The sequence below is a fragment of the Danio aesculapii genome, chromosome 23, assembly GCF_903798145.1.
Source record: "Danio aesculapii chromosome 23, fDanAes4.1, whole genome shotgun sequence".
Lineage (NCBI taxonomy): Eukaryota > Metazoa > Chordata > Actinopteri > Cypriniformes > Danionidae > Danio > Danio aesculapii.
The window spans coordinates 40,154,998-40,173,986 of NC_079457.1; the positions used below are offsets into that span (position 1 = coordinate 40,154,998).

General features: G+C 36.2%; 1 protein-coding gene across 3 annotated transcripts in view; it reads right to left on the reverse strand.

Annotated features, from left to right (window-relative positions):
- The window catches only part of arhgap4b (Rho GTPase activating protein 4b), a 65,157-nt gene that overhangs the window by 26,567 nt on the left and 19,601 nt on the right, over positions 1–18,989 (reverse strand). For 2 of the 3 annotated variants that reach the window (XM_056448780.1, XM_056448779.1), the window contains exons 4-13: positions 18,515–18,677; positions 18,296–18,358; positions 15,893–16,066; positions 15,648–15,776; positions 13,163–13,384; positions 8,843–8,944; positions 8,568–8,753; positions 6,394–6,478; positions 2,511–2,538; positions 2,066–2,162 (exon numbers count right to left, since the gene is read on the reverse strand). In XM_056448780.1, the coding sequence (XP_056304755.1) occupies positions 2,066–2,162; positions 2,511–2,538; positions 6,394–6,478; positions 8,568–8,753; positions 8,843–8,944; positions 13,163–13,384; positions 15,648–15,776; positions 15,893–16,066; positions 18,296–18,358; positions 18,515–18,677 (1,249 nt within the window). The remainder of the gene's footprint in view (positions 1–2,065; positions 2,163–2,510; positions 2,539–6,393; positions 6,479–8,567; positions 8,754–8,842; positions 8,945–13,162; positions 13,385–15,647; positions 15,777–15,892; positions 16,067–18,295; positions 18,359–18,514; positions 18,678–18,989) is intronic. The other variant, XM_056448781.1, reaches the window with a different exon arrangement.

An 18,989-nucleotide genomic window follows, 5' to 3' on the forward strand; every position in this document is an offset into this window, starting at 1 on the left:
TGTTGGCAGGTATGATCCTAATATGCATGCACAAGCCGCACCCTCCATTGGAAATAATGAATTTGCATGTGGAAAAAACTCAATCTGCTTGACCTTACTTAATAGCCATAGTTGATGGAGTGTGAGTGCCTACTAGACTCCATTTACAAGCTTGAAACTTCAAACTAGCGCACAGTTGGCTTACACTGTAAAACAAATCCGATATTTTACCGGTAGCTGGGGTGCTGAAAAAAAAAAAAAAAAGTAAAATAACGGTTGTTAAATTACAGACATTTACTATAAAAAAACGGATGTTAAATTACAGAAATTTCCTTAAAATTAAATTTCCTGTAAATGTCTGTAATTTACCACCTGTTATTTTATAGTAACTTTCTGTAATTTAACAGCCATTATTTTATGGTAAATTTCTGTAATTTAACAGCCGTTATTTTATGGTAAATTTCTGTAATTTAACAGCCGTTATTTTATGGTAAATTTCTGTAATTTAACAGCCATTATTTTATGGTAAATTTCTGTAATTTAACAGCCGTTATTTTATGGTAAATTTCTGTAATTTAACAGCCGTTATTTTATGGTAAATTTCTGTAATTTAACAGCCGTTATTTTATGGTAAATTTCTGTAATTTAACAGCTGTTATTTATGGTAAATTTCTGTAATTTAACAGCCGTTATTTTATGGTAAATTTCTGTAATTTTACAGCCGTTATTTATGGTAAATTTCTGTAATTTAACAGCCGTTATTTTATGGTAAATTTCTGTAATTTAACAGCCATTATTTTATGGTAAATTTCTGTAATTTAACAGCCGTTATTTTATGGTAAATTTCTGTAATTTAACAGCCGTTATTTTATGGTAAATTTCTGTAATTTAACAGCCGTTATTTTATGGTAAATTTCTGTAATTTAACAGCCGTTATTTTATGGTAAATTTCTGTAATTTAACAGCCGTTATTTTATGGTAAATTTCTGTAATTTAACAGCCGTTACTTTATGGTAAATTTCTGTAATTTAACAGCCATTATTTTATGGTAAATTTCTGTAATTTAACAGCCGTTATTTTATGGTAAATTTCTGTAATTTAACAGCCGTTATTTTATGGTAAATTTCTGTAATTTTACAGCCGTTATTTATGGTAAATTTCTGTAATTTAACAGCCAATATTTTATGGTAAATTTCTGTAATTTAACAGCCGTTATTTTATGGTAAATTTCTGTAATTTAACAGCCAATATTTTATGGTAAATTTCTGTAATTTAACAGCCAATATTTTATGGTAAATTTCTGTAATATAATGTCTGTTATTTTTACGGTAAATTGCTGTAATTTAATAGCCATTATTAAAAGAGCAGTTTTTTTACAGGGTAACTTTGTTTGGTTGCAGCAGTTTTAGTCCCTGCAGAAACGGTGTTGAGAATCCTTTACAATTAATTAACCGTGACAAATTAAAGCACGGTTAATAGTGAAATCATTTAATCGTTGCATCCCTAAGGCAAAAAAAACACGTTCATTTTGCTTACTCCATCAGCGTTATTTTGATTGTTTTAAGGAAAAACTCACTTAATTCTGGCTAATTATTTCTAAAAGCAAGACAATATTTTCTCTATTTTTGGCTTGATTTAAGAATTTTTGAATATTTGGACTAGAAACAAGACAAAAACTCTATGTAAGAAAAGCATTATTTTCAGTGGCAGAAAGTTGGGAATTTAGAGAGACAAGATTCTTGAACTAACAATTTCAGAATATATGTTTATGAAAAAGTTTTTTGTTTCTGAATAGATTTAAACCTACCACAGCCCCCCCCCCCCCAACATCATCAATAAAATAGCACAACAGGAGCCATCAGCCCACATTATTAAACCAGACGCATTATTGACATTATTGAAGGACAGCCATGCTCAAAAGCCATATCAAAACTGCACAAACGCAACACAGTAGAGCAGAAGCACAGTGAGAATGAGGCAGCAGTGTTAAGGAAGCCACGGAGGGAATGGAGTTAAAGGACGACGGCAGGAGCATTACAGAAGTCTATCTGTGACATTGCAGGACCGTCAGCCCCAGGGGCTATACCTGAATGAAGGAGAGCATGTCTCCAGAGAAGAGTTTGTGGTTGTACTGGGAGCAGGGCCTGGCTTTCCGCACACGCACTGCCCTACCAGGCTGCATTCTGGGAAATATATACACCGGCACTCCACTGTGACACTATGGCATCAGTGAACTCATGCAAACATGCTAACATCACAGTAATTCACACAGAACAGACAACAACACTGTAGAACATGCAAACACGGTCAACGCGCACACTGTTTATCTAATCGCGCACTGAGACGTTTGCTCAAGGTGTTTAAACCGATCGCTACATTTCTCAATGGATCTGTCTACAATTGTGCTGAGCACGCAAAGACCGCTGGCCAGGAAACAAGAGCAGATGTTTGCTGGATGGCGGCCAGTGTTGTCAGCACATGACTGTGAACAGCATATAGCTACAGAGAGACAGATGGGAAGGGAGACGTACCTGGAGGGGTCACTATCGATGGCCTCAGCTGCGAAACAGAGAGAGAAAGAAAGGGAGAATGAGTTGACTGTTACTCCATCAATCACTTTCTGCCAGCATGCTATTCAGTAAAGATGCTACAATTAAAACGGTGGTAACTTTTTTTGTGGCAAGTCATTTTACACCATCTTTGCCATTTTTACACCTGGGGCCTGTACCATAATGGTGGCTAAACAAAATCAGGAATACAGGATTAGTTCTGAATTAACAAAACCAATCCTGTGCAATGAGGCTTTGTTGGTTCCATTATGGTGATCATCAGCTTTCTCTGTTAACTCTGGCTTTGATCCCGAGTTCATGGACATGTGCAGATGAAGGTAGAGAGACAGCCAATGATTAAAAGACTGAAAAATACAAAGCAATTTTTGAAAAACGTTGAAGGAGAACAGCTTGTTTTATTAGAGCAACTGACGGTTAATTAGAATAGGTTTATAATATGTAGGTTGTGAAATGTGGCCAAGTATTGTGACCCATACTAGAAATTTTTGTGCTCTGCATTTCATTTAACTCATCCGAGTGCACACACACAGCATGAACATACACTCGGAGCAGTGGGGAATCTGTGCCTTGCTAAAGGACTCAACTCAACTATGGCATTGAGAGTGGTGAGAGTGTTGGTTATTCACTCCCAGTACCTACAATCCCTGCCAGTGCCAGGACTCCTGTGATACCTGTGATAGTTCGATCTGCCCCCAAGGTATACAAAGACACAAAAATCTAAACACACAGGTAATCTTTTTTTTAAGCTTTATTTCATGATTTCAGTTCGTCATTATCAAGCTTTATGTGGACTTCAGTTTGGCCTTTATTACCATCGTCTCAACCCACCTCCACCTGTCAGTGGATTGCCAGCTTCCTGAAAGGCAGGCAGCAGCTATTAGGGTTGGCTAAACTTACATCAAAAACCCTCACACTTTGTGATCACTAAACTAGAACATAACCTGGTTGTCTGCGCAGCAGAGGATACTATGGTGACTAAGGCCCAATCACAATTCTATTTTTGTACCCCTAACCCCTGGCCCATGAAACAGAGTGTGAAGGGGAAGTGCTTCAAAATTTACCCCTAAAAAAGGGGACACCACTACAACACCCGCACACATCATCATATTTCATCGCTATCTCTTACTTCATATGAGATTGACGATGGCGACTGCTGTACTTATTCGAGTTGCGTTATTTTTTTGGTATTTATTTTCAGGAAATCACTAAAGGCAACGATATCATGTTACCATAACCCCAAAATGTGGCAATAAGATTGTAACTGTACTGTGAATTTACACCATGGCCATATTCATCTATGTAAACACACAAAAAACAACGTTAATGTTACACTGTAAACAGGTCATTCACAGCCACTAAACTTTTCTGACAGGGTTTTCAAGTGTCGTTGAGTGTCAGAACGTGAAAGTATGTTGTAGGACTGCTATTCAGGAGTTATTATGGATTATAGATATCGAAATTTAGCATTTTTTTATTTTAGCCTTTTTTTTTTTTAAAGCATGATGGTATAACACGAACACTGTTATGAATGTATTAAAACAACTGTAGCTAGTACAAGTTGTCATATTGATTTCAAGTGTGGTCCTGAAAAAAAAATCTCAGTTTCAAGAGCTGTCTAGCCCTTCACCCTAGCCCTACGCCTTCAAGCTAAAGAGAACTGGGACACCCCTACCCCTTCACGTGAATGTGCAAAACGAGGAGTAGGGGTAAGGGGAAGGGCTAAGGGGTAGAATTGGGATTGGGCCTAAGAGTGATTAAAGCAGAGTTTCCTTTACGGTACCTAAATCCTAGAATTGGTGCGAACTAAACTGAAACTTAGATAGCTAGCCAGCGAATCCAACCTCATGGTACAGGCCCCTGGTACTAAAATGAGATTTTGTCAACTGGATCACAAGTAGATGAGGTAGACACATGTTAATTTGAGTTCAGTCAACTTAAACCATTTACTGCAATCGGTTTCCTAATACCATTTAAGTAGCTATACAGTTATTTGGACTTAATTCATTTAACTGAACTCATACAGATTTGATAACTGAACGTAAAATGTTTAAGGTACTACTCTAAATGTTTGACGATATCAACTCAATTAATGTAACTGAATCTGATTCAATATATACAAGTTTACTTTGCTCAAATCATTTGGTTTCAAGATTTAAATGGTTTGTCGCAACTGGTTTCCTTTAACGGTTTAAGTTCATTTAACTTAATGGGCTTTCTGTGTGGAGTTTTCATGTTCTCCTAGTGTTTGCATGGGTTTCCTCCGGGTGCTCCAGTTTCCCCCACAGTCCAAAGAGATGCATTACAGGTGAATTGAATAAACTAAATTGGCCATAGTGTATGTGTGTGAATGGATGTTTCCCAGTAGTGGGTTGCAGCATGGAACATTAGTAGTAAACATATGCTGGATAAGTTGGCGGTTCATTCCTCTGTGGTGACCCCTGATGAATTAAGGTAGTAAGCCGAAAAGAAAATGAATGCATGCATGAATGAATGGTTTTACAGTGTTTCTTGTTTATACTTGGTGCATTAATCCATCTCTTTTGACAACTTTAGCCCTCTTCTCTGTGGACGGTGTATGCACAGTATAAGCTTTTTCAGATCTTTCAGTCTAATATTGTGAAATAAAACTTGTGCAATTTACATATGAAAGCAAAATGAGACGGCAGAAAACAATAGTGAGAGCAGAAGTTTCCATTTCTGCTTATAGAGCTGTAAAACAACACTGAGCACCTGCGGTTTTGTGCTAGAATCAGTACTTGTATGATTTTTTCACCTATAAACCAAACTTACTAGTGCGCCCAAAAATGAAAACTAACACACTATTTACTCCCCCCACAAGTGGTTTCAAACCTTTATGAGTTTCTTTCTTCTGTTTAACACAAAAGAAGATATTTTGAAGAAAGCTGAAAACCACTGTCATCCACAGTAAGAAAGATATACATGGAAGTTAATGATTACCGATTCTTCAAAATATCTTCTTGTGTTGGACAGTAGAAAGAAACTCAAACAGGTTTGGAATAAGTGTGGGGACATATTACACCGTTATCCCTAAAGTTGTATTAACTGAAAATATTTAGATTCAACAAACATTTTGTGGTATGATTTGCACAATATTTTTTATTTTATTGGAATGTTTGAATTGAATGTACTTAACAGAGCTTGTTCTAGTCAGGTGTCAAAGAAACAACGTGCAAGGAAACGTGATTGGCTCATTGAACCGAGGTGGATACAGCAAACATTTTCTACGTCTGCTGGTCACTGTGAGCACGATTTTATACTTTTGTCTCAAACAGTCCATTGATTTCCTTTATTAAACAAAATTAAACAAATAAACTACATGCAAGATTAAGCTGTGTCTAACGCTATGTTCATGCTAATTTTTGACATGTTATTGTTACAATAAACTTAAAAAGTAGCATTTTTTCGACAAGACTAAATTAGCGTTTTTAGGGCAACGAGTTTCCATATTTTTTTTAAGTTCAATGAACCTGTGTGGGCTTACAGTGCATTTAGTTTTGGATGAAGTATCCCTTTAAGAAAAAGTCAGTGAGCAGAAAAGTGTGTTTTGAAGGTCGTTTGAATAAATTCATCCACATGAGTGTATGTGGTCGATTTAAATGTGTTTTCAACTACATCTGAAAATGGTTGAAAAATGACACGATCAAATTGTAGAAAAATCCCTTTTACACCTTAATTTATCCACTTGTGATCACTTTGAAGAAAATATATCTTACTTTCAGGTGAAAGCAATGTTTTATTAGGACAAAACCACTTTCACACATGCGTGTTTTTTCTTAGTCTTTCTTTTTTCTTAGCTGTGTGCTGGTTAGTTGTGGTTACTTACCTTTCTGTATGGCCTCTTTAAGTAGGTCATGCTTGGCTTGGAGTTTCGAGATCAGAGAGCTGCCACTTACATGCTCCTTCACTTTCTGAAAACACAAACACAAATGAATGAATAAATGAATGAGCATGCTATTTTCAGACAATAGAGTACTTATTAATTTTTGCGATATGATTTCCACGAACATTAAACTGACAAAAGAATTAAGCTACCATATAAAAGTTCAGTCAATATTTTTATAGCATTTTTATGATAAACAATACCATTTAAAGTATTGAAGTAGCTTAGTTTATTTAAAACAAGTTGTATGTTTTCAATATAACCATTTTACAGTAATATATCCTCATATGAATTAGTTGTATATTTAGAAGCTCATCATTAAGACTGCAGTGAACTGCAAAAAGATTAAATGTTTTTTGAAAATATATACTACAGTTCAACATTTGAATAGATTCTTTTGTTTTGTATGTTTAAGGCTGTATTTCTTAATGTATTCATTTTTTCCATACGTTCTATATTTTTAAATGCAATTTATTCCTTTTATGGCAGTTATTACTCCTGTTTTCAGTGTCATATGGTCTAGAAATCATGCTAATATTCTGATTTTCTGGTCAAGAAATGTACATAAATATTATTTATATACCCATAATCCATGTTACGATGCTCACTAATTTAGTGTAAACTGTGAAACATTCACAAAATGTTCAAAAGAACAGCATTTATTTGAAATAGACACATTTTGTTACATTATAAATATATTTACTGTCAACTTTAATCAATGTATTGCTGAATAAAAAGGAGTGTCCATCATATTTCTGGTATAAAACACACAGTATATACAGATTGATACTGCAGACGGGTGATTTTTATAATATTAAATTAGGCAAGGCAAACTTTATTTACAGACCCCAATTTTTTTTTTTTATATAATTATTTTTTCAGGGCTTTCTCCTTTAATGGATAGGAAAGTGTAGAGTATCAACAGGAAAGCATGGGGAGCAGAAAGAGGGGAAGGATCGGCACAGAACCACGAGGCGGGAATCGAACTCGGGTCGCCGTAAGCACTGGAGTGCACGTGTCGATGCACTAACCAGTACACCACTGGCGCCGACTACAGACCCCACTTTTAACACAACCATAGCTCATCCAAAGTAATTTACAATAGTAAAAAGGACTAATTTAATTAGCATTTAAAATAGAAGGGAAAAAAACACAAGTAACATATCATTTTTCAAACGGCCCAGATGGAAGAGATTTTTATTTGCCTTATTAAAAAAAAACATTATAATTTAATTTGATAATGCAATGATCAATTAATAATAAAAAAATTTTAAAAAAATGTTGTAAACGTTTTAAAAACTATAAGAAACTAAATCTATGCACAACAATCTGTCCAGGTCAGTGTTCTCAGCAGTAAATACATAGAGCACTTCTAAATAAATGTTATTGTAAGGAAAATAATTAAACCATTATGATAAATGTTAAAATTTACCTTTTTAAATAAAAAGTTACAAATTTTATTGAGATGGAGTTTGGGTGATTGTATGGGGTTTTTTTTCAGAATGGGTAGCTATACAAAAAGGAAAATTAAAACTTGTTTAAAAAAATATATAAGACCTACAACACAATATTTCAGCAAATTTAAGACTTTTTAAGGCCAAAAATTAAGATTTTGGGATTTAAGATATTTTAAGACCCAGCAGAAACCCTGTATATGTATATGTATATATATATATATATATATATATATATATATATATATATATATATATATATATATATATATATATATATATATATATATATATATATATATATATATATATATATATATATATATAAAGTCATGTGTTGCACACCTCTTGGCCAGGTCAACCTTGCAAATGAGATCTCAAGCTCAATGTATTTTAACCTGGTTAAATAAAGAAACATAATTGGAATTTTACTCTTTTAGTTTTTACATTAAACATGACTAAATCTTCAGATTTAATTCGATATTTTTGAATATCAATAATAACAGTTGCTTTGTAAGACCTTGTAAAAATGTGTTTGCAATTTCTGAGTGAAAACACGACTTTTTCTTCAATGCAGCAAATGAACTGATGTCTCAAATGTTTAAAAAAACTCAGCTAGCTTCCACATTGCTAAATGAGGTGGACAGTGCTTCAGTTCCTTACCGTGAAGTAGAAAGTCTCGGTGTCCTGCTGATTGGCTCTGCGTTTGGCGAGGCTGGGCTTTGCTCCTGTGCCGTCCGCCGTGCCCTCGACTGATGGGGTGCTGGAGGCGTCTGGAGCGGGGATGCAGTCGTCATCACAGACGCTCTCCAGAAGGTTTGAGTGGGTTGTTTTAAGGGTCTTGCTGACCTGAAGGAAGTTCACAGGGATGGGATTTGTGTTTGCCACAAACATCCATTCCATAAATTGAGATAATAGTGTTAGGGGCACAGGTTTACCTCATCAGTTTCGAGGGTAACAGATGCCAGTCTGGACTGCAGCTGCTGGAATCTGGTGTCGAGCTCATATCTCACCTGGCCTTCAGCGCTCACCTCACACACCTGGCACACACCGCACACGCACACACACACACACAGGTTGAGGACATACACACAGAAGTGTTTTCTTTTGTAACATAAGATCGCAAGCCATTTCCTCCTGTGATTTAAAGCTTTTTGTCAATTTGTAGCAATAGTCTTCAATGTCATATGACACTTCAGAAATCAGAGTAATATGATAATAATAATAATAATAATAATAATAATAATAATAATAATAATAATAATAATAATAATAATAATAATAATAACAATAATAAGATTTGATTGAGGAAGAATTGGATTTTGATGAATTTGTCAATCAATGGTCATACTTAATGGAAACATTTACTTCAGTTACTAAGTTATTAGATGACTAAAATGAAAAATTAAAAATAAATGAAATTTAAATAAAATGCAACTACATTTTAATAAAATAATGAAATCAGTAAGGAAATATTAAATTGAACTACTACACAAAATAAAATAAAACTTTACAAAAATTGTTTGATTTTAGCACAGTGTGCTCAATGTACTGATATTCAACAGAATACGGATTGATTAGCTAATCAGACATCTTTCATCTTTCTTCAGATTGAAACTAGGGCTGCACAATATTGAAAAAAAATCTGACATTGCGATATTTTGTTGCTGTATGTAGAGTATATGGCAATATGAAAATAATATCACCAGATAATATGAAGAGCTCTATTTGGGAAGATTTCATTCATTTAGATCAACTGGGATAACTAAATCTTATCTATGCAGTGGATCGGCATGAAATATAATAAATTACAAGCATAAATACTAGAGAGCGATAATAGAAGTTAAATAAACAGTGATTTATGGTTTTGGGGGGAGTGTACAATGAACAATGTACAATGAAATAAAATAAAATAACATGGTCACCATTGTATTAAAAAAAAAAACGTAAAATTTTACTCTTTAATGTACTTATTTTGCAATGCAACTCTATTTTTGCTGATACACACATTGCAATATTGATGCTTAAATGATATATTTTTCTGACCTACTAGAAACCAGTGAAAGCTCATACAGTGTATATCATTGTAAGCAGTCTATGTCTTCCAGCCAGTTTTGATCACAGCTAGATATAAATGCAAACATTAGTAGTAGTAACTCATTTATGTGTGTGATCTTGAGGACACTGACATTCCCTTCATCAGGGGATTTTCCAACTCACAGATATGCTTCCAAAAATATTTGTGAGGAGGTAGCTAACACGTGTTACTATGAGCTATACGCTTATTTCACGCGGCCGCCATTTTAAAGATCTAAAGCGAGGCTACGGTGGAAAGAAACGTGGAAGTATAGGGCCAGCACTGTAAAAATTGCACTAACATGCTGTGGACTACAAACCTCCAGCTGTTACCGAGATTTCAAAATGCAGAAATGGTGTAAACATCACTTTAATATCATTCAGTAAGTTTAATTTAAACAATTAAAAAGCAATTTGGCATCAAACAACATCACAATCTCTGTAAGAGTAATACGCTCAAGTGTCCTCCTAGGCTTTAGTTCATAGCACCAGTTAAACACCGTGGGGATGCTTCCTGCTTCAGCCTACAGTATGTAACCCGGTGAGTGATAAAACACTGCAGTCCTCTGTAGCACACCCTCGTGTTGTCTGTAATAGTGTTGTCCTGGTACTGAAGTTTTAAAACCGTCTATTTCCCACTAACATTGAAACGCCGCTGAGCGCGGATGACTCGAATGATCTTCACTTCACTCTTCAGTGTATCTGTGTTTGCACTCCGTTTACCACTCTTGACCCAGTGCAAACACAGATACATGGAGACTGGGGTGCGAAGCAGCCGTGAAGACCAGTAGAGTCATCAAGCAGATCGCTCGTCTGTGTTTGTGATGACCTTCTCGGCCAATCACAAGCATTTCTGTTGAGCACGTGAACAAAATGGCAAATCAGCGCTGTTTTAAGAAAGCCATCAACAGTGCTTTAAATGTTAGCGGGAAATTGACAGTTTTTCTTTTAATTCAGTATCGTGACAAGTCTAATATAGTGAAAGAATCAGTTCATTAACTCGAGTTTGATAAAAGGTGTCTAAAATGTGTGTTTGGGAAAGAAAATGTTAGCCAACTAGTGCCATTTCCCTTAACTTAGCTGAAAATGAGCTCTGATATGCCTTTTTATTTTCATCATTTATACAGAACGGACCTTCGGGTCACATGGAAGGTGGTGAAATGATAAATTTGTGTCACTTTCTCTTCGCTGATAAGATATACAGCCAAGTACACAACGTTTCAATGTAACTTCCAATGATACTTCCGGGTTTCTTCCCACCGCAGCCTCGATTTCGCTTTTAAAAATGGCGGTCGTGTGAAATCAGTCTATTAGATATGCCCATGTCATTTGTTGTGCTGCAAAGATCAAAACTAGTTTTAACTCATCTATAACTTGGAGATTGACTATGGAATAAGTGGGATAATCAACAGCTTGTCATGCGTTAAAGGATTTTAGGGCATGGCAAACCGTTGATTATCCTTTACAAAAATAATAATGGTATAGAAATTAAAGGAATAAAAAAGTATTTTGAAATAGAAATTTTGAAAGTACCAAATTTATTTTAAATAGTTTTTCAGTAATTTTGCTTTAAATTCATAAATTCATGACTTAGAGGCCGATCACACCGAATGCGCTTTTACATTCCAAAAAACGCGAGGTGCACCGCAATGTTGCTAGGCAATGTTGTTTTTATGTTGCTAGGCAATGAGTGAATCAGTTGTGTATTGTGTGCAAGTGTTATTGTTGATATTCGTATCATTTTAATACTTAATAACATTGTGATATTCAAGATTTGTGATTCATACAGCTCCGAATAACTCAAAACAGCAGCCACAAGTCTCTCTTCCATCTTCAAAAATCTCCGTAGTCGTCTTGACAACACAAACACTGCAATCACCTCAATGGAAACCCCGCCTCTGCTTTCATTTGGTTGGAGATTGAAACAGATGCGACTGACGTAATGCGCTTTTTCTGCTCAAAGTTGACTTTTTTTCAACTCATAGACATACACACTAGATATCACATACAGACCCTGCCACATTTGTACAGTGCTTCCAGGACAAAGGTCATTTAACCGCACTAGTCAAGATAGTGTGCCAACGTTAAGATGCTGGCTTTAGCGCTGTGTACGGGTGTCTTAACCAGAAAAAGCATAACAGCTGAACATTTCATAGGTAATATTTCGTTTTTGTATGTTATGAACTTTTGTGTAACAAGTAGCATTATTGATGATAATACAGTTACTGCATTCACCATAAGGCTTCACCATAAGTAGCTCCAACTCGCACTAAATACTCAGCTTATGCTAGCTTTGTTGAATACAATCAGCAAACAATGTAAATGAAATATGACAACGAGATGCTGCGGTGCTAGAAACATTTTATTCATATTGTTGTCGGCTAAGTGAACGAGTCATTCATAATGGAGATTCATTCACAAACGAATCGCTACCGCCGTTAGAATGAGAAGTGAAAGCAGGAGAAGGGGTGTGTTACTCTGTTTCAAGACGCGGATTAGATCAAATTTAACAAGGAGGGTGGATAGTACATTTCCATGCACACAAACACTCGTTCTTTATCAGAAATGTCTGTGCGGTCACTTATCAATCAATATAGAAAAGTGATGGAAAATTATAACTTTTGTAAGTTAAAAAATATTTGCATACTGACCACCGGGAAAAGTCCTGATCATAGATATATGCATATTGGTGTACATCTCTGGCTCTGGATGGCCACAGTCCTCCACTGCACCTTGGTCTTGCATTCATTTCAATGGAGCACTACCCTGTACGAAAATGGCGGCTCTACGGACGCATTCAGTCCAATAGATAACAACAGGGTAGGCGACATCTAATGTAAATATCTATGTTTTTAACCGCGAGCGCACAGTGCGCAACGGCAAAAACGTAAGGCAGAGCAGGCGATTAAAATACAAGGAGCGCAGAGCATATAAGCAGCGCGCAAAACGTTTGTAAATCATGCAAAAAAGGTGCCTCTCGGCGCAAAAAACGCATTCGGTGTGATCGGCCCCTAACCCTAGCCTGAATGCTTGTAAATATAAAACATAATATTTATTGAAACTTTGAAAACATTAGTTATCTATTATATTTAAATTATGCGCATTGCATCAGTAAGAACATATTTCAAGGATTTCCTTCATTCAAGGCCTACTACAATCATGCACTCCTTCTGGTCCATTACCTGATCTCCTTCATGGGGCTGGTACTGGAAGCGGAAGGGCAGGCAGAAAGCAGTATTGTGGGCCTGCAGCAGAGAGTCTCTATCCTGACCCTGGTTGAGTCCAGTCACCGCTGTGTCCAGCTGCTGAAGGCCATTCTTCATATTCTGGACGATACGGTTTTTGTTGGAGAGGTATCCGCGTATAACCCGCGTCACAGACAGGTGGTACCCCAGATCTGTGCACTGCGTTCGACATCAGCCAGACAGAAAGACAAAGAGAAAAAGAGGAAAACACAGTCATTGTTTGAGCGATTCACACTCGCTGACTGAACCTGCTGTGATGATCTTCTTGACGTGACGTTTCTACAACCAGCCTCAGGGCAACGGAAAATACAAACGCTTCTGAGAAATGAAGATATCAATGCCACAGAAGATACACAATACCAGTCAAGAAGCAGAAGTGCATATATTATGAAATGTATAAAATGACAAAAGGGAGATATTATTTAATGGCCCTTGGGACAAACTTAGTGAATTCTTTTTAAAGGTACTAAATGGGTTTACCTGTATGTGAGCATGAGTCCGCTCTTCTCCTTAACCTTTCCTTCATTAAAGTGAATTTAGTCAAGAAGTTCTTGTAAAGGCATGTATTTCTCTTTGAAGTGGAGTAAAGCTGCCCTTCGATGAATCATCCTTCATTTGTGACATTCATATTGAACTGAACTGAATCAATTTTGAACTAACTAGTACTACAGCAGCATTTGATTTAGCTATATTCTGAACACGCCTGACATACTGAATGTCACACAAAAAAGAAATATTATCAGGGACGGTGCAAATATCTCATCCCTCGCTACTGCTACCGCAACCTATTCATTTATTTATTTAACATTATAATCTTGTAAACATGGGCCACATGGTGGCTCAGTGGTTAGCACTGTCGCCTCATAACAAGAAGGTCGCTGGCTCGAGCCCAGGCTGGGTCAGTTGTAATTTTTTGTGTGGAGTTTGCATGTTCTCCCCGTGTTCGTGTGGGTTTCCTTTAAGTGCTTCGTTTTCCCTCACAGTCCAAAAACCTGCGGTATAAGTGAATTACACAGACTAAATTGGCCATAGTGTATGGGTGTTTACTGGTCCTAGGTTGCGGCTCGAAGGGCATCCGATGCGTAAAACATATGTTGGAATAGTTGGCGGTTCATTCTGCAATTCCACCAACTTCATGTGGAAACCCCAAAGGAAAATGAATGAATGAATAAATGAATCTTGTAAACAAAACAATAACAGCAAGTCATTCAGTGACTACAACTGCTACACACTTCATTTGGAGGGTCACGTTATTGTCTTTAATCCTCATCAGTGTCATTTGAGGGAATGCTGCGCAAAAAGAAAACCCCGCCCTCTACTCAATATTCAGTTTTGTTACACCTGTACATGAACTTAGCTGAAATAAGTCTCAGCAAATTCCAATACACTCAAACTTTGAAACAGATGTTGCCAAAGTATTCCTTTGGTCACATAATTCAAAGCTGGAAAAAGGTAATATATTGCAATATAATAAGATAATATCGAGGGGAAACCGATATTATTCCCACCCCTAGCTAATAACATAATGCTCTTGGTTGTGATATAACTTATATCATATCTTACAAATATAAAAAACAAAAACTCCTATAGACTTTTTTTAGCTTTCATATCTTGAATTAGGAGTGACAAGGTGGCTCAGTGGCTAGCACTGTCGCCTCACAGCAAGAAGGTCACTGATTCATGTCCCGGGCAAGTTTTTTTCTTTGTTCTTTGTAGAGTTTGCATGTTCTCCCCGTGTTCGCGTGGGTTTCCTCCAGGATCTCCGGTTTCCCCCTCAGTCCAAAGACATGCACTATAGATGAATTAAATAAACTAAATTGGCCATAGTGTATGAGTGAGAGTGTGTATGGGTGTTTTCCATTACTGGGTTGCAGATGGAAGGGCATTCACTGTGCAAAACATATGCTGGAATAGTTGGTGGTTCATTCCGCTGTGGCAACCCCAGATTAATAAAGGGGCTAACACGAAAAGAAAATGAATGAATGAATGAATGTATTTGTTAGACCCTCCCCATACAAAATATGATAGAAAATGGTGTTATATATAATTTATAGGTATAATTGATTCCTCTGGGCATTTATTGGGGGCACCCAGATTTCTTTGGGCCCCAAGCAGCCACTTAGCTCGCTTATTGGTTAAATCCGCCCATGCATGCAGTGTAAAAAGTCTATGAGAGTCTATTAAACACTATGAGAAGCATAAATCAGTCAATGCTTTCCACTGGCTGTGTATCATTTTCTCTGGTGTTCTCTCAATGGACACATTCTAGTTGCGGTAAATACATTAGATAAAATGGTCTGTGTGTTTTTGTTTTTTTTTTTTGGTCAGGGGTCAATTCAAATGAAAAAGGAACTAAAAACATAAGCACATCCTAGAGAGCGTCTAGACAGATGGTAATGGGACAGTGCTGTTTTAGACTCACATCAATCAGTGTGCAAATGTCCTGCAGATAGTACTTATTCATGGAGGCATTAGCTGCTGCCAAGTTGAGCAAGTAGTCGTTGCGAGCTTTAGTGCACTTCAGCTGGGTTTCCTGTACTTTGCCTTGCCTCTGTGAAGCAAGCACACGTACAGAGATAAAGTGAGATTTTGCTCTTCCTGTCCCATCTTCACAGAGCAGAGCTCCGGATGTTACCAGCTTTCATTCTCGCAAACTGACGCGTTTACCTTCTCCATCAGTCTTTCCATTTTTTTGACAGAACTGCGCCTCTGCCCTCCTGATTGGCTGAGGCCGAGATCAGCTGATTTGCCCGTCTGCTTCTCTTCTAGTCTCGTGGCCTCTTTGAGCTTGCCTTCTGCAGCCAGACAGTCGATGTGGTATTGATGATACGTTTTCAGAGCCTGCAAGAGATTCACACTTATACAACATGCAAGGCAAAAATTGTTCTTGATGCTAAAAATAAGATAATATGTAAAACAACACAATTTTTTGGCCAGGCAGAAAAAGACTCTATAAATGATGATGACGATGATGATTATTATTGTACTAGTGATTATATCACAGATTCGTGGTAAATTAATTTAATTGTAGTTTATCATAATAGCTTATTTTGTTAGATTAAAAATTTCTTGTTAGACAAAAAATTAAAATAATAATATTTTTATTATTGTTGTTGTTATTATTATCATCATCATTATGATTATTTTACTTTACATTTATGGTCAATTAATTTAATTGTAGTTTAACATAATTATTAAAATAATAGCTTAAAAATACTTGTTACATAATACATACTTGTTGGATAATAACAACAACTATTATTATTCATTCATTCATTTTCTTTTCGGCTTAGTCCCTTTATTAATCCGGGGTCACCACAGCGGAACGAACCACCTATTATTATTATTATTATTATTATTATTATTATTATTATTATTATTATCATAATTATATTGAGAAATTTATATAATATTAGTAGCATTACTAGTAGTTTAATACTTTATAATTTATATCCTAGCTTAATCATAAAATTTTTAATAATTATTATAATAATATTTTATTAATTTTATTATTTATAATAATAAATTAGTACTAATAATTAGTATAATCATTTATCTAATCATTTTTCTTATTGTGTAAATCTTTCAGATTTATAAATAAGAAATAATAAATATTTTCTTGTGTATGTATATTATTGTATATATAATATAATATTATTAATTATTAATTTATTTTAATTCTTTTTAATAATTACATCAATAAACATTTTTTTTATTAATCTTAGTGTATTAATTTTTAAAGACATTAAATAAGCAATATTACACTCGTAGCAGTGCGATATGGCTGTATATCGGCACTAGTGGGAGGCGTGCACACCAGTGACAATATAAAGCCATATCACACTGCTACGAGTGTAATATTGCGTTCATACAACAGTTCGTATATATCGTGTATATAAAAAAAATCTAACACGGAGAGTCTAAAAATCCTTTTGTAAGAGGAACTACTTTCTTCCGTTATTCATTCACATCTACAGCTGAGATCAGAACAGCAGAAACCGTTGCTACTTCACAAAGATCACTTTAAAGCTATTATTTGAATGATTCTCTAGCATAATGTCTAAAGTGATGACAAAACAGGTGATTTTGCTCACATATTAAGATTATAAGGCTGAACAGCATGAAATGCCATCAGTCTAGAGACATTTCCCTGTATTTCTCTGTTGCAATCAGGATATCACAAGTCACAATATTTAGAAAGTCATTTTCCAGATTAATAATGATTTGATCAGCTGTATTTAGAAATTACGCTGAGTTTTTTCTCCTCTAAGGGCTTAATATGCGGTCTCTGTCGCCATTTTGTGGCAAAAAATGTCAATCGTCTTTGCTCTGCTTAGTATGACATGCTGATGGATGCAGACACGCTGTATCTCCGAAATTATAAATATTTAAAATAGGCACTCTCCTTATAAATAAACTGCATAGTTGCAATCTAAACAACTACATTCTTGCCTGAAAAGCCTCAAAAGTTCATTATGTTGTCCAACATCTGCAATATTTGTCAAACTGAAGTGAGTTTATTGATTTACTGTCACTCTATGTGGGCGTAGTAATACAGATGGGTGAGGAGGCTGTAAAGGTGCTGTTATCGCACGGCTATCAGCCAATCATTTTTGAGAACCAGACAGAACAGACGCATAAATTTATTTAAAGAACACACCCACACGCACACGAACAAATGCTTGAGCCAAGACACTTAGACGGTAGGCAAGCTGTTTGTGTACTGGAGGGTAGAGAGCACGCAGCTGCTGTGGGCCAGGGTCAGTGGGCTTGATCTCACAGCCCTGCAAAGCTGAAGCGGCATGTGGGCTTATTTTGTGCGCTAGAAGATAGACCAAAAAACGTGTGAAACCTAAGACCTAATAGAAGGCCACGCTAACACATTCAGCTGTGAATGCATGAGCAAATACATGCATGGTGTGGTATTTAGTCAAGTTTAATCATGCTTTCTCTGACCGCAGTGAGATGATGCAACTCAAAGCTGATGCCATTTGGACTATTTCAGTTCAGTAGAGCGTGTTCCTCTCTGTAAATTTAGCATGTTCACAGCAAGACAGCCTTTCCACTTACCGTCTGCAGCTCTGTGGTGATTTTCAATAGCTCATCCTGCATCTGGAGTCCAACCTCCTTGCTCTGAAACAGAGAATACGAGTCAGTTTGAAAGGAGGAAGATGGTTTGGCAGTGTTTTGTGTGGGAGTGTGTTATGTCGGTAAATAAGAGAGGAAGAGAAGGAGGAGGGGGAGAATTAAATGTCGGAGATGGTAATAGAGTGGGAGAGATTTGTATACCCGCTTTGCCAGGCGGTGTGTGTCCTCTATGCAGTGTGAGAGGCGCTGCGTGAGTGTGTTGCCACAGAGCTCACTGAGTGAGCTGTGATCTCGGCTCTCCTGCCTGGTTTGGGTCAGAAGAACAGACCAGCATTGAGCCACCGACAGGTCCAACTGCTCCTTTCTAAAGATAGAGCAGAGTAAAGGAGAAACAGGGTTAAAGCTGTGAAGTAAAGGAAGTAAAGACAGATATTTACTGTATTTTGATGTACATTCAAGTTAGAGAGATTATCTGCTTCACTTTTTCCACACTTTTTAATGTTACAGCCTTATTCCAAAATGGATTAAATTCATTTATTTCCTCAAAATTCTACACACAATACCTCATAATGACAATGTGAAAAAAGATTTTTTGAAATTGTTGCAAATTTATTAAAAATAAAAAACCGTGAAGCCGTGAAGCTCTAAATTGAGCTCAGGTACATTCTGATTCCTC